We start from the raw sequence: 14,697 nt of genomic DNA on the forward strand, positions 1-14,697 counted from the left end.
ACATTCCCAATCATAGTTATTAATGTTGTGCACTGCTGTTTGGGCTGCGTGTGCTGAGCTAAAGATGATCACTGGTAAACTGAAGCGCTCTTTTAACTTTACCAAACGCATTCTATATGAGATACATCAGATATACATCAAATAAACACAATATTACAATGTACAATTGCACAAAAGGCTGCAAACGAACAGCGCGCATCTGAAGTGTCTCTGAAGGAAATAATGCATTATTTATCGGCTTTAAGATATCGGCCAAATTTTCTTATCAGGCCGATACCGATAACAGAAAAAATGAGCCGATATGGGCCGATACCGATATGGTGGCCGATATATCGTGCATCCCTATTTTATAGAGTTACTTCCTTGCGTTGACAATTTAAATGCGCTGCATTATTTTGCTCATTGCGCCCTCCTGTGGCCTCAGGAGACAATTAGATCTATACAATAAAGACTGATTTAAACTGCATATAAAACATTAGAAATTAGATATTGGTTTAATTTTTATGGTGTTTGATTGGTGCTTGTTGAGTGAATATCTAACAGACTTCACTGGAAAGTGTAGTTCGGACAGATATTTCAAAAGCAAGCAAGTAAAATGCACAAGTTACTAAAGTTATTTGACGGTAAGGAGAGAGAGCGAGAGAGAGAGTGTCCGAGAGGGCGCAATTCTGTTGCATAATCTTGATTGCTGTTCGCTCCATTAGCGCATGCATTTGGATTAAAACTAAATCATAAATATAAAACAAACAAAAATTATAGGGGCATTTACTATAAACGTCAAGCATACAAGACTTTATTTAAAGCAAAAGTGAAACTAGCAGACTGTGTGAAATGCACTAGGCTAGAAGTGTTGCTCTCATTCTGCACCAACACAAACTAGGGTTGGGCCGACACCGACGATGCCATCTTCCATCGCCGATGGCTGACAGACATCACGATGTTAAGCTGACATGTTTGGTAGACATCGCTCAACCCTAATACAAACCGTGTATGCTGCGCATGTTTAGCTTGCTTTAAAAGCCAAAGTATATTTTGGTTTTTACTCATACGCGAGGGTCAATGTACAGTATGTGTGACGCAAATTACATCACCAAAATAGTATACTATGCGCATACTCGTATAATGTATAAAGAGTGGTTCCCTGCATTATTTTAGGAAAATGTTTTGTGATTACAGTATTGAGCTGCTGCAATGGAGCAGCTCTAATGCGCCATTAAAATGAACACTGAAATGAACAAAAGCTTATACAATATATTTTAACAGGTATAATTAAGTGTGGAAATAACTGAAGGAAATATCTGTTTGCTAAATGAAGCCAACTAACATGATTCATATTATTATTATTTTGTTTCTGTACACAATATTTAAAAAAAAAAAAAAATTACAAATGCTGTGAAAATACAGGTATCGGTATCAGTGAGTACCAAAAATGAAAGTATCGGTATCGGACTCATTCTGAAAAAAGTGGTCTCCGTGCATCCCTAGATATTTTCATGGAAAATATTTCAAAAAAATATTTCACAGTATCACTGCTTTTACTGTATGATCAAACAAATGCAGCCTTGGTGAACATAAGAGACGTATTTCAAAAACAAACAAACAAAAAAAAAAGTTACCAACCCAAACCTTTTAATGGTAGTTTACATAAACATCCCTTAAATCCCTAGTGTATGAGCAACTGTAAAAAAAATATTACTTGCCACTATCACACTCTACTAATCTAGCAAATCAAAGTACATTTCTTAGATTAGACTCAGCTTGGCCAGATGCCATCTGCACGCCACTCTTTTTTTACAACAGTGACGGCTCAGGCACTGAACTATGAAGTATCATAGAAGCCTGCAAACAAAAGTTGCCAGTGTCTCTGTGCGGCCTTTTGTTTGATGCCTTCCAGAATTCAAAAGCTACGGCAGAAATCAGGCTTGTTTCACTGTGGTGAATCGGAGTTCTGAGGGGGAAAACATGGGAAGTCTGAAGGGGGGAGGGGGAAGTTGTTTCAGAGCTTTTGGCAGAGGACGGGGGTTCCTGTGGGGGATGAGAAGGGGCCGCGGTGTCAACAAGGCACAGACTGCGAAAGAATCTGAGCAAACTTTCGCACAAAGGAGCCCCTCAGTGCCCGGGGGCAAGAGAGCCGTTTCACTGGAGAGGTAGTCAAATCGAACCATAAAACGGTTTGGTCGCGAGCCATTAGATCAGCTAGCACTTAAACAAAATGCTCTTTCTATAGCAGCCCCCCACTGTCCTATACAGTCTCCAGTAGACTTGCATGTATGACACAAAAAGAAAAATGTATACAAAGAATTTAAGCAATGCCTCTTCAAATTCCTTAGAACGGAGCTGACCATCAATGAAAAATGTTTGTTTTCGTTTCTCGCAGTAATGAAACGGCCGAACAGTGAGAGCTCTGTTTCAAGAGGGCCAACATTTAGTGTGATGGAGTCAATGATACAACTAGGGCTGGGCGATATCGCAAAAAAAAATTATCAACGAAATAATGTTTCATATCGTTCGGTATCGATAATTATTGACTTTTTTTTATAACCTTTTTTAAAACAAAGAGCAATAGAATTTTTTTTAAAATTTAACCACTATTTTTAAATTAACCCAATTTATTGAGACAAACAACAAATATTGTTTGTTTTAACAATCAAACACAAAATAAAAATGAAACAAATATCTAATTTCTAATGTTTTATATGCAGATTAAAAAGGTTAAGGAAACCTTTGTCTTGTTTCCAGAGGCCACAGGAGGGCGCAATGAGCAAAATAATGCAGCACATTCAAGGCTCGAAATTGCGATGATTTTGGTAACAGCGTTCGCCACCGAATCTACACATTTCGTAATTGTTGTTTTAGGATGTGCGGTTTGACATTATCGACTATATTGCAAAATCCAAACAAAACACACCTACAGAGAGTGCACGCATACATGACTGGAAGTCTATTAGGTTAGATTAGTGCGCGTGCGCATTTAGAGTGCGTTCTTTCACGGCATGATTCAGTCTAATAAAATGCATCACAAAATTCAAGATATGGGGCCTTTACATCATTTCATATCGTTCAGGGGTTGGCTGTGCCTGATATAGTTAATCAATATCACAGGAAGAGTGCGGTTTCCTTCAAAAATCAGCATGATTACAAACGTGATATTGATTTTATACAACTCTTCAATAAAAAAAAAAATCGGTGCAACTGGCAGAGCTGAATGTAAAATTTAACACCGCATACACCAGGGGTGTCCAAACTCGGTCCTGGAGGGCCACTGTCCTGCAGAGTTTAGCTCCAACTTGCCTCAACACACCTGGCTGCCAGTTTCTAGTATGCCTAAGACCTTGATTAGCTGGTGCAGGTGTGTTTAATTGGGGTTGGAGCTAAACTCTACAGGACAGTGGCCTCCAGGACCGAGTTTGGACACCCTTGGCATACACCATCCTAACCCTCTCTAAAGAAGAGCTTAACTTTAGGTTGTTTACAAAAGAAATCTGTCAGTGTTCTTCTCATTTTCTCTCTTCTTCAGCGCTTTCTTTTTCTCACGGTAGTTAGCGTAAAGCAGTTACGGAGAGATTGACATCTAATATTAACCAATACAAAATCTGCATTAAAGTTAAGAATGTAAGGATAAAATCTGTTAATATATAATTTGTAGTTGTGATGCTCATACATTTTTGGTGAGTGCTCCTAAATTTTTGCTGGTGCTCCAAACTTTTTGAACACCAGTGCTACCAAGTAAAAAAGTTAATTTCGAACCCTGACATTTAAATTGTCAATGCAAGGAAACAACCATCTATAAAAAAAACTGCATTACGTCTAAATTAACTCGTAAAAATAAAATATAATTTCGTTAACTGCATAAACAATTATGAACAAAACGGCATCATGTATTTATGCATTGCTTAATCCAAAGAGCCGATCACACAGATTGCATTTAAAAGGAATAAACCTCCACAAACTTGTGACGCGTTTTAAAAAAAGTTTAAACTGTTTTAACTTTGCATGGCTTTCTATACATCTCTTGTGTGAGACGCGAGTGCAGCAGTCATATTTGTCAGTCTAACAAATGCGCTGAATATGCGTTCTGTGTGAATGGCTTGGTTTCGGTTTTAACCCAAGCAAGATCTTCTCCGCATTGAGCTTCTATAATTCTCTAATATTTTGAATGAATAACTCAGCAGCATCGCGTCTCGTGGGCAAGACTAACAAAACATTAAAATGCAACAACGTCACTTATATCACCGCATCTCGAGCGCCACTGATGACGCTCCCTGATGCACACCTAACATTCAAATGCAAATGTTTATTTTAAATTTGACTAATATTCACTATATTCACAATCTCCTCATCACAGGCAGGCACAGCATTCATTTCAGCATGTGTTCGTGTTTGTGTGTGCTGTCTGCGTCACTCATAGCACGTGCCTATATTGTGCGCTATATCGAACATTTTTTCTATCATTATCGAAGAAGGTGTACCGTCGATAAATATTGATATCGTTTTATTGCCCAGGCCTAGATACAACTCTAATAAAAAGAAACAAGTCTGGCGAACTACCCTGAAGCTGCAAAAAGTCCCTAAACTTCTGGGAGAGGGTAAGCTTTCTGATGACCTAAGAGGGCCAATCCTATAGGGCTGTGTATCACCAGCAAAGTCATGATACGGTACATATCATGATACAGAGGCCATGATACGATACACATGATACGGGACAGCACTGAATTTAATTTCTTTAGTAAAACAGCTGTTTATTAAACACTGCATACTATAGGGCTGTTGCTAACTATAGGCAGTTGACCTCTGCATTATGAAGGGGCGCCATAACTGTACCACAGTACAATATAGGTAATGGCATAGGTTTCATGTTTACATTGGGCACTCCCCACCAGGTACAATATTCTGATTGTTTGCATCTTGTTTTTAAGCCCATAAATAATAAATGTACTCATTCTAATAAATTTATATTGCACAAATCAACACACTCTCTACGTTTAAAAAAAAAATAAAAAATTAGAAGAGTTCTAAACTAATGCGCTGTCTTCACTGTACCTCACGCACACACGTTTACATAAAGACATTCTTTTTAGTGCTCTCACAAACTTTTTAGCACTGCTGCCTAGGGTTGGGTATCGTTTGGGTTTTTTCCCGATACCGGTGCCAAATCGATACTTTTAAAACCGTTCCGGTGCCTAAACATTGCCTGAACCGATACTTATTAAAAAATAAATAAATAAAAAATCCCCCCCAAAAATTATGGATTGGCCATTAGAATAGAGATAGAATAGAGAGCGCAAGTGTTAAAGGGTCAAGTTTTTTAATTAAAAAAAAACAAGCAGATAAAATTAGAAGTAGCATTAGAATAGAGAGTGCTAGAGTTAGAGGGTCAAATGAAGATGAAAGAGATGTGTTTTCAGCCGTTTCTTGAAAATATTAAGGACTCAGCTGCTTGGATTAAGCTGGGCAGGTCATTCCACCAGGAGGGAACAGTTAATGTAGAAGTCCATGAAAGTTTTATCATAGGTAGAATGCAAAATGTTTCAATACAAGCATTTCAGTCAAATGTAATTTATGCAATATTTCAAACCTTTATCCCACTTGGGAAAATCAACCCATGGCAACAGTTTAAAAGTAGCCCAATTCTGTGGAAAAAACGCGGACTTGGCAACCCTGCATCCAACAAGAGCTACCGGAGTCAGCTTTGACTGATCACAAGTCGAGAATAATGCATATAAAGTTTGATATTGGAAGAAATAATTAAACTCTTACCGAGTCAGTCAGGAAGTGTTTATGAACACGTCAAATACTTTTAGAAAGCAAGACGTAAGTAAATATGCACCTCAAAAAGACATACCTTCCCAGAGAACCCACTCAATAGTGAACCAATCAATGGTCTGCTCTCCAATTCCTTTTAGAAGAAGTGTGTTCTTGGCGGGGCATGGAGAGGAAATGAAAGATGCTTTTCCAATTCTAAATCCCACTTATTAATTCATACTCTTCAAGAGCTCATTGACAGGCTTTGGATAAAAAGAATCTTGTTGCGTCTTGTTTTCTCAATTACTGCCAGTTCTATCGCTATGGCTTGTACTAGCTTTTAACATCTAGAATTTAACTTCAAAACAGGCTAGTTTTTTTCCCCCAGAGTCGGTTGTAGTTATCCTTAGTAATAATTGACTTAAACCAGTTTAGACTGCAACGGCCGTTTCCGAATCCACCTGGTGTTTTTTTTTTTTTTGTGGCTGGAGGGATTGTCCCGTGATAATCCCACTGAAAGTGGGTCAATGAGTCAGGGCACAGAGCTCCCAGAAAGGGATGGACAAAACGGGGGGTGGTGACCACCCACACAAATACGCACAAGAAACCTGGGACAATATCTAGGCCTCAACCTGGTCAACATTTCTATTAAGTTTTTTAATGATCAAAAAATCATTCAATTACAGGAAAAAACTTCAAAGCTCTTCTATGAAGGAAACACTTCAAACTAAACACACACACACAAATTACCTCCTCGCTTTAACATGCAATTTATTCGATGCTGTGATCAGATAAAGTCAGCCTTAGCCCAAGCACATTATGCACAGAAATATATAATCAACCAACAGTAATTAAGCAGAGCTCTATTCGGGCTAATTACTTCACATTAGCATTTGTCACACAAGCTCGGGCCACTACTTTATCTGACTGAGGTGAGATCATGAAAAATTCATGATTTATTAATGTGACAACAGAAACAAATAAGAGAAACAGTGGGACAGAGCAGATAGGAGTGCCTCATATTAAAGAAATTAAACTACAGTGTTCACTACAGACCTTTCAAGATGTTAATGCAATTTCATTCTACTTGTACATAAATACAAGAATAGCACTGACTAGCACTGCTCCGATTAATCGGCTACCGATTGCTATCGGCCGAAAATCACTTTAGGAAGTTTGATCGGCGGTCCCTATAAAGGCTGATCTCAGAAACCGATCTCAAGGTGACGACGTGCCTGTCATGAAAGGTTTGGCATGACATGCAGCAGCAGCAGTCTCAATATCTGTCCGCGGGGTAAAATAATTATAACGCTGAAGGTGAGGTACAATTAATTCATATTTCTTCATTAAATAACTTACAAAATAATTTGAAAACGTTACGCGAGACGCAATTTCACAAACGGTGAGTGAATCAACGCGCACTCTCTCTCTTTATCTTAAAATGCGCAGATGGCTTCAAATATCTTCAAATCAATTAAATTGCATGCTAAATAAGTTACATTTAGCGTGTGCTATGATAACTGTGGATTTGAACTAAAAGAAAGATAATATAAATTGGCTCCAAGCCGACAAATCCATTAGTTGGAGCAGCTTAATTTTTTTTTTTTTTTGAGTAACTTAAAAATATATGTTTATGTTAAAAATTATTAAGTTCTTCTAACACAATGTAGTTTGTTGGCTGAACATAATTTCATTAGGTGTCATAACTCAAAAAAATTGATGCAAACGGTTGCATAAATTTTTTTTTTGTTGAGCTAACATTTTTTAGAGTGTACAGCTCAATAAATCAGGCTTGCGCTGTGTGTAAGCTAGGGATGCACCGAAATGAAAATTCTGAATGAAACACTGGGCCAAAGGCCGAACACGTTTTTTTTTGCATTTTTTCCCCCCTTTTGCCATTTTTTTTCACCATTGCATAAATTAAATAGCCAAAATGTGCTTTAAAAATATATACTTAACACTGAACATTTTTTAACATTCTAGCAGACATTATATCAATAAAACACAATTTAACTTAAAATTAGTAAGTTATTAAAATAATATTTTTTGGCCATTTTTGAGACCCCTTTCATGAATCAGGCATGCATTTTTACTGTACAAATAAATGCAGCCTTGTTGAGCACAAGAGACTTCTTTTAAAACATTAGAAAATATTACAGATCCTAGCCTGAACACTGTGTGACTGCTATAATAAATGTATTAATAGAGCTGTTGTAATTATTATTATTATCATTATTATTGTATTTTTTTAATTTTATTTGACAGAAAAACTATAAAAATTACAACAATAACATTTATTAATGTTGATGGAGTTCTTGCTTTTTCTCAGCTTTTATTTTGGCAGAAACCCGCAGGAAGACCCGAGTGCAGATTTATAAATGATTTTCATTACGAATTTGGGAATACGTTTGGGTGCACGTATCGCATTGTTACATGCCTTGTAAAAATGTTACTGAGCAACTGACAAGTAACACCATTTCAGCTCAGATTTTCCTTGCGCTTTGGACTTTGAACCCTGGCGCTGCGAGCTCGTGCAGCTGTTAGAATACATGCAATTCATGCGTGTATTAGAAAACACAACGTTCTGCAGTTTATTTAATTGTTTAAGGGCATTTCGCGATTTCAGTCATCATACAGTAACCAGCAACAACCACCCTTTCCACTTCTCATTGGAGACATGAGATGCAGTACAAAACAGTCTCTCACTGTCGGTGCTTATAATGATTTTTGCATCTTTTTCTGGCACTTTTAAATGCTTCCACACTGCCGACATGTTTGCTGCATTAGTGCGCGCCACTATTTGATCGCGTCACGTCATTGTTCAGTACAATTTATTCTGTCTTTTCGCTTATTTTGTTTGCCGAACATTCGGTGCATCCCTAGTGTAAGCTATTGTGCAGCAGTTGCCCCATTGTAAAAACAAAAATGCTGAAAAAAAACTATAATTTTTTAATATATATAAAAATTTTTTTTAAAGAGGATCTAAAAAAATGCCCCCTTCTATATCCATGCAGTGACTCATTTTCCAGGAAACAAGATTTATACAATTTAATAGGACCAAAGAAAAAAAGTTTTAGACTATGACAGTCTTATTCTAGACTGAATATCGTTTGTAGCAAGGGGATTTGAAATAATTTCCTTCATCTGTATCAGATCAATGTGACAACTTCCACAAATCACATTGAGGCAGATTGGATTTTCTCCACTCTTCCAGCTGGGGTAGTGACCAGCACTGTGCTTTGTGACACAGTACTGAATGAATCTATTGTTTAATAACACTTGGCACTGCGGAGTTATTCCAGCTTGGTAAATTCCAAACCGTGGCATGGTGGAATTTCAATCTCAGGGCCAAGTCTCAGCTACAAGTCTGGCAGGACCAATGTCAGACCACCGGTGCCTGAAGCCATTCAGATGCAAGTCATTTTAAAAGCTGGAAAATCATGCAGTCTAAAAGGTAAATCTGCAAAAAAGCTAAAATCCTTTTGGGTAATTATTATGGAAGCAGAAGCATAATCAAAGTAACCTCAGATTGCCAAAGAAACATTGTCAAATGGTGAACACCAACCAACCAAAAATGGAAAAAAAAAACAATTTTGCAGACTCTTGCCAGCCCGGTCATTTTTGCACTGCTCAGCTCGCTCATGTTCCAAACAGCTGTTCTGCCTTGCACACGCACACACTTACACCCCAATTAACAGCACCACATTCTGCTGAGAAGCACCTCAGCAGCATCATGGGAGGGAGAAACATGCCAAAAATATCTGCACACCGACCAACATTAGTGCCATGACTAACCAGGAGTGGGCTAGAGCGGGAGGAAGAGTGCCGACTACCTCTAGGTGCGGAGTCTGAAATCCCATTAATGAGCACTCAGGCTGTTTAGAAGTGATATGCGCCAGGTAATTACTCTCACAATGTACAGTGAAATTATCAGTAAATTCTAACGGATTGTGATTCAGGGTGCTTGACTATGCAATCCATTCATTTTTAGAAAACCAGCAACAGATCAGAGAAGTTAAAAGTGGATTATTGATTAACTTCTGTTTAATCAAATCAAGCTTGTATAAAGTGTGTGTGTATGTATAAAATATATATATATACACACGCATACATACATACATATAATATGAAGAGTTCAAATGCAAAAGCCTCGAAGTGCCGTCTGAAATTTTCATCTAAAATGATTTTTTTTTTTTTTAAATCGGCCTCCTATATTTATGTTCTTTTATTTCACTTTAATGGCATAGGAAATGACCTATACATTTCCATTAAGGTAAAATTACTGAACCTAAACATAGGAGCCTGATAAAATATATATATATATCTATAAAAAGGCCAAAGGTTGAAACCTAACTACCAAGCAGAAATGACTAACCCAAGATAAAGTATACTATGAACAGTGTGAAACAAGAACGTTAAAGCAGGGATAGCATATTTTTGTCATTTTGACAGCTGTAGTTAACACTGGTGTGGTATTTGTGGAAATTTTAGTTGCCATAGTAATTTCAGGTCAAGACTTCAACGCGATCACATGAGAATAACAGAAGTTTGAGAACTTACTTCTCATACTCGGCGTTGTCCTTGTCACATCGCGCGTCCTTGTGTTTCTGCCAGTCTTTGCCGTGTTTGCAGGTGGTGAGGAGAACTACATCCTCCGCGTTATGAACGTGATATAAGGCATTCCTCGCGTCCGAGCCGATGCCGGTCAAATAGCGTTTCCCCTTAAATACCAACATATACTTTCTAAAAGGTGGAATGGTGTTGTATTTCAAGTAGCCCCTGTCCCCACCGGTCCTTGGGTGCTCCTTGGAGAACAAGGGGATGGATACGTCAAAGTTGGGTCTGAAGTTCTCCGTGCTGATGCTCGCTTTGGCCAGCATGGCCTGACCGATGTCAAAGCCCAAGTCTTCCGTGTAGTCAGGCCATGTGCCCGAATACAAATTAAATATGAGATGGTTTCTACCATTGTTCCACAGAGGCAAGCTCTGCACCTTGGTTTTGAGATTATGCACGTACTGCGGCGATAACTGGTCTCGGTCAAGAGTGTCCAAGCTCAGGACGAACAGACACGCTTGACCAGGGTCAGAAGTGTAAAACCTAGAGCCCTCGACGGTGGATAAAATGTTCTGGTAACTTTCCGAGATCTTCTCGCCCTTCTGCTGCGGGTACACGTACACTTTGAATCCGTTCCTCTGACACAAGGAGAAATCGAAGCATGATTGCATGCGGCACCTTTTGCCCTTGTAAACGCTCGAGCTAACGTCTCTCTTCTGCCTAGGCGATATGTGCACATTATATTCCTCTGTGTCCGAGTGGTCCCACGGGCTTAAGTGTTGTAATGGATCCGAGAAGTGTGGCCACGGCTGTTCGGGACGATTATATCCATGCCGGCTCCTGGACCCGGTGGCCCCCGGACCCGGGACCCCTCCTCCAAAGTAAAAGAGCACAACTAGAAAGGCGCCAGTCAAGAGCGAGATCAGATATCGTTTTTTGGCCTGCATGTGTCCTGAAGGCCAGATCGCGGTGTTTGCAAATAAATCTCAAGCGGTTGGAAGTTTGTCTCAACACCACCTCCTCCAGCTATAGTACTGCTCCGCCATCTTCCAGCCTGCGAGGATTTACAACTCACGTCTTCCCTCTTCAGATTCCGTTCACCTAACAGCAAGTGATTGATCCAGCGCATGTGGGCGATTTTACATCGGGTTCCTCGCTCTCCCTCGTCTGTCTAGTAGCAGCATCTCACAATGCAGCCGTAACAGTAACCGTACCTGTTAAGATCATTAGAAACACAATCAGGTATGCTTACTCACTGACTTAGTTTCCCCCGGCGGAGTAATAAAAATGCAACGTTTGTTGACAGGACACGCGCTAGATAAATGCGTCGCACGGTCCGACTCGCACCGGAGAGTTGCGGCGGCACTGACTCATGGAGTTCGTCTTTGGAGAGCAGCGGGTCCCACTGGATAAAAAGTCGTTAATAATACAACGACCGAGGTTTCTCTCCGATGCTGTGGCGTTTCCCAACCACACGTCCAGACTAAACTAAAGCCCACCGCTCACAGAATAACTCCATTCACCTCCGAAACAATAATACAGACGGGGCAGTTCACGGGAACGACGGTAACCTTACGAATCCCTGCATTTCTCTTCTTCCTGCGCTCTCTGTGGATCTTCACACACGCAAGAAGTACATTTCCTCTTCATGGGGACACCGGCGTTTCCCTTTCGGCGAAAACACGATGACAGTGAGCGAGTTTCACAGAATGTTTCCTTAAATAAAATCAACGGAGTTCCTTGATCCGCGAGCCCAATCACCTATTGCTCAGTTGTTCCGATTGTTACTCTGTTACATTCCAATCCCGACACGACGCCAGTGTGCGTGACGTCCCATTATGGTGCATCGTGTGTTTTCATTGGGCAGAGGACCCGGATGGGGCGGGGCATCTACAGCACCCATTCATTCCCAGTGCCGAGCATCTCACTGAATGTGGCTGGACTTCTAACCACTCTAACCACTACGCATTAAAAATGATGTAGATGTTTTCTTTTAACTCAGCTTTCACTGACTAATTTTGCCCTATAATTAATACGTCAGAGCAAGATTCTAAAGCACAGGTAGACACATTTAAATTCCATTGAAACATTTATGTAAATTATATTGAAGGGCAGTGGGAGGGGTGGGACTATTTTAATTATATTTGTCTTTTGTTTGCCTCTTGCTATAGGCTAATAATAACAATAATACTTTTCATTTATTATTATTTTTGATATTTGTCTTAATTAGTCATTAATTACTGTTATGATGATGATGATGATGATGTTATTAGAGTAAAAAAAAAAAGATTTACTGGCATGGCAAAGTGTAGAGTAAATTAAATGAATGGAAACATAAAAAAATGGGCCAGGTAAATTAATAAATAAAATAGAATACAGACAGAATACAATGGAAAATACATTTGCATAAATTATATATTATGTATAAACAAAGTATTTCCTTGGGGAACAATGGATCAACCAGGTAATAAATGATCATAACATGCCTGTTGATATGATGATGTTGTACTTCCCACTGCCCCCAGCTGAATGAAATTGTTTTTTTAAGTTTGGATATCTTGGAATACCTTTTTTGATATTGTCTAAAGCCTTATTATAATGACTTAGTTATAATAATTTTAATAAGTTTAATAATTAATTATTAAAAATAACTATTGATGATCAATCACTCACAGCTAGCCCCTTTCTGTAACTATCCCCATTGCTGGACAAATCATTTATTTGTTGCTTATTTAACCAATAATTGAAACATGAGATCTGGATTACCCAAGGGATTTGCTTTTGTATCTAGCTGAAGATAAGAAGCCCAACTCTATAGCATTTCCTCTTCCCAAAGCCTCTCCCAGCTTGTGATAAAAAGCCCCAAATTTGGGCCGCTGTAAACAAATACCCGTGTCTGGATGGGGTAAGCTGCGAGTTCAGAGAGTTCTAAGCCCTGGGAAAGACAAAACACCCTTTGAGAGTCCTCTACCCTCCACTGTTCCAAGATCTGATAAAGCTGCTTGAGATGATGTAACACACTGCATTCCCTGAGTATTCTGGGTAGGGCTGGGCACAGTGATATGGAGACACTACACAGGTGAATAATGTAAGACCACAAAAGGAACACCTAATAAAAGGGATATGGAATGCAAATCCAAATTCATAACGAAGCCAACATCAACTGTACTGAAAGATTAATGCTTTTCTACGAGGACAAATATAAATCATGTGAGTGAGAAAAAAAAAATCAATAACTCAGATTGTTCTGGGAAATGTTTCTTTGGCCACAGGACATTGAGAACGCAGTGAACTGAAAACATAAAACCATTAAAAAAAAGTCCTAAATACACATTTTATTTCCACAATTAAAATGTCTGAAAATGTTTATTCATATAATTAAATATATTTTAATATAATAGAATATCCCATTGTCTTGTAAAACAGCATTGAAAAGCAGCACAAGTCTATGCGTTTCGGTTTGATGTCTCATGGGTGTCTTTCACATTGTTCACGCTTGTACACATATTGTATTTTTTATCTCACTAAAACCAAACAAACACAGCTGTTTAACTGCAATGCCATGGCCATGCTTCCAAGGCATGTTAATATGTTAAGATCATGTTCTCTCCCCACAGTGAGAGCTAGAGTGCTGAGGAGCCGACAACATTTAAAGAATCAAGCAGCGCTCCATGACTAACACAGACATAGCCATTGAGTAGGTGTGGATTCTGAAGTCCTGCTCCTCTTGTTTAACTCTCTCTGGTGCCCTCCAGGCAAATGAATCTTTAGGAGAAAAAATAAAAGCAAAAACAAAACTGGCACACAGCGTCTTAAAGCATGAGTGTGAGTGTGGGATGGCTAGATACCTCCTCGTTGCTTTATTTATTTAAAATGACCTTTCCGTACTGGAACGGAGTTCGCTCTTGGCAATGTTAAGGTTTAAATGTTGGAAGATGTAGGAGGGGAAACCAAGCCCAAGAAGAAAAGGACTCGAGTGACTCCAGGGAGAGCAAGGCAGTAAATGAAGCAGAACAGGTTAGATTTGTTGATAGGTTTTTGTCCTTATTAAAAAAAGACAAGTTCTTGACTTCTGAACTCCTTCATTTGTATTCTGTGGCCATTTATTCCTTACAGATTTGGACTGGAGAATTGGGTTAGATTGCAGTGGTGAAATGAGAGTTTCTTTGCTAAACTCCAGCAGAGGATCCTTCACATTTGGCTGTTTTCAACTCAGATGATTAAAAGAGAGGGAAAGAACAAAAGTAGAGGAAGAACGATGCCTAGGAGAACAGCGGTACTTCAATTTTCAAAATGATTCATGAAAAATTACCATTAATTAAACAAAATCATAAACAAAACTGCTTTTTTTTGTATTGTGTTTAATTATAATGCATGCTGATTCATGGCCTCATAATAATT

At 38.9% G+C, this 14,697-nt stretch overlaps 1 protein-coding gene across 1 annotated transcript in view; it reads right to left on the reverse strand.

The window, feature by feature from the left end:
• Nucleotides 1–12,235, reverse strand: part of LOC107592940 (exostosin-1b-like) — a 104,062-nt gene extending 91,827 nt beyond the window's left edge. Inside the window, 1 exon segment of the mRNA XM_016282528.1 lies at nt 10,303–12,235. Coding sequence (XP_016138014.1) covers nt 10,303–11,243 — 941 coding nt within the window. The 5' untranslated portion in view covers nt 11,244–12,235.
• Nucleotides 12,236–14,697: the final 2,462 nt, after the last annotated feature.

Source organism: Sinocyclocheilus grahami, unplaced genomic scaffold (genome assembly GCF_001515645.1).
Source record: "Sinocyclocheilus grahami isolate Dianchi unplaced genomic scaffold, SAMN03320097.WGS_v1.1 scaffold161.1, whole genome shotgun sequence".
NCBI classification, from domain to species: domain Eukaryota; kingdom Metazoa; phylum Chordata; class Actinopteri; order Cypriniformes; family Cyprinidae; genus Sinocyclocheilus; species Sinocyclocheilus grahami.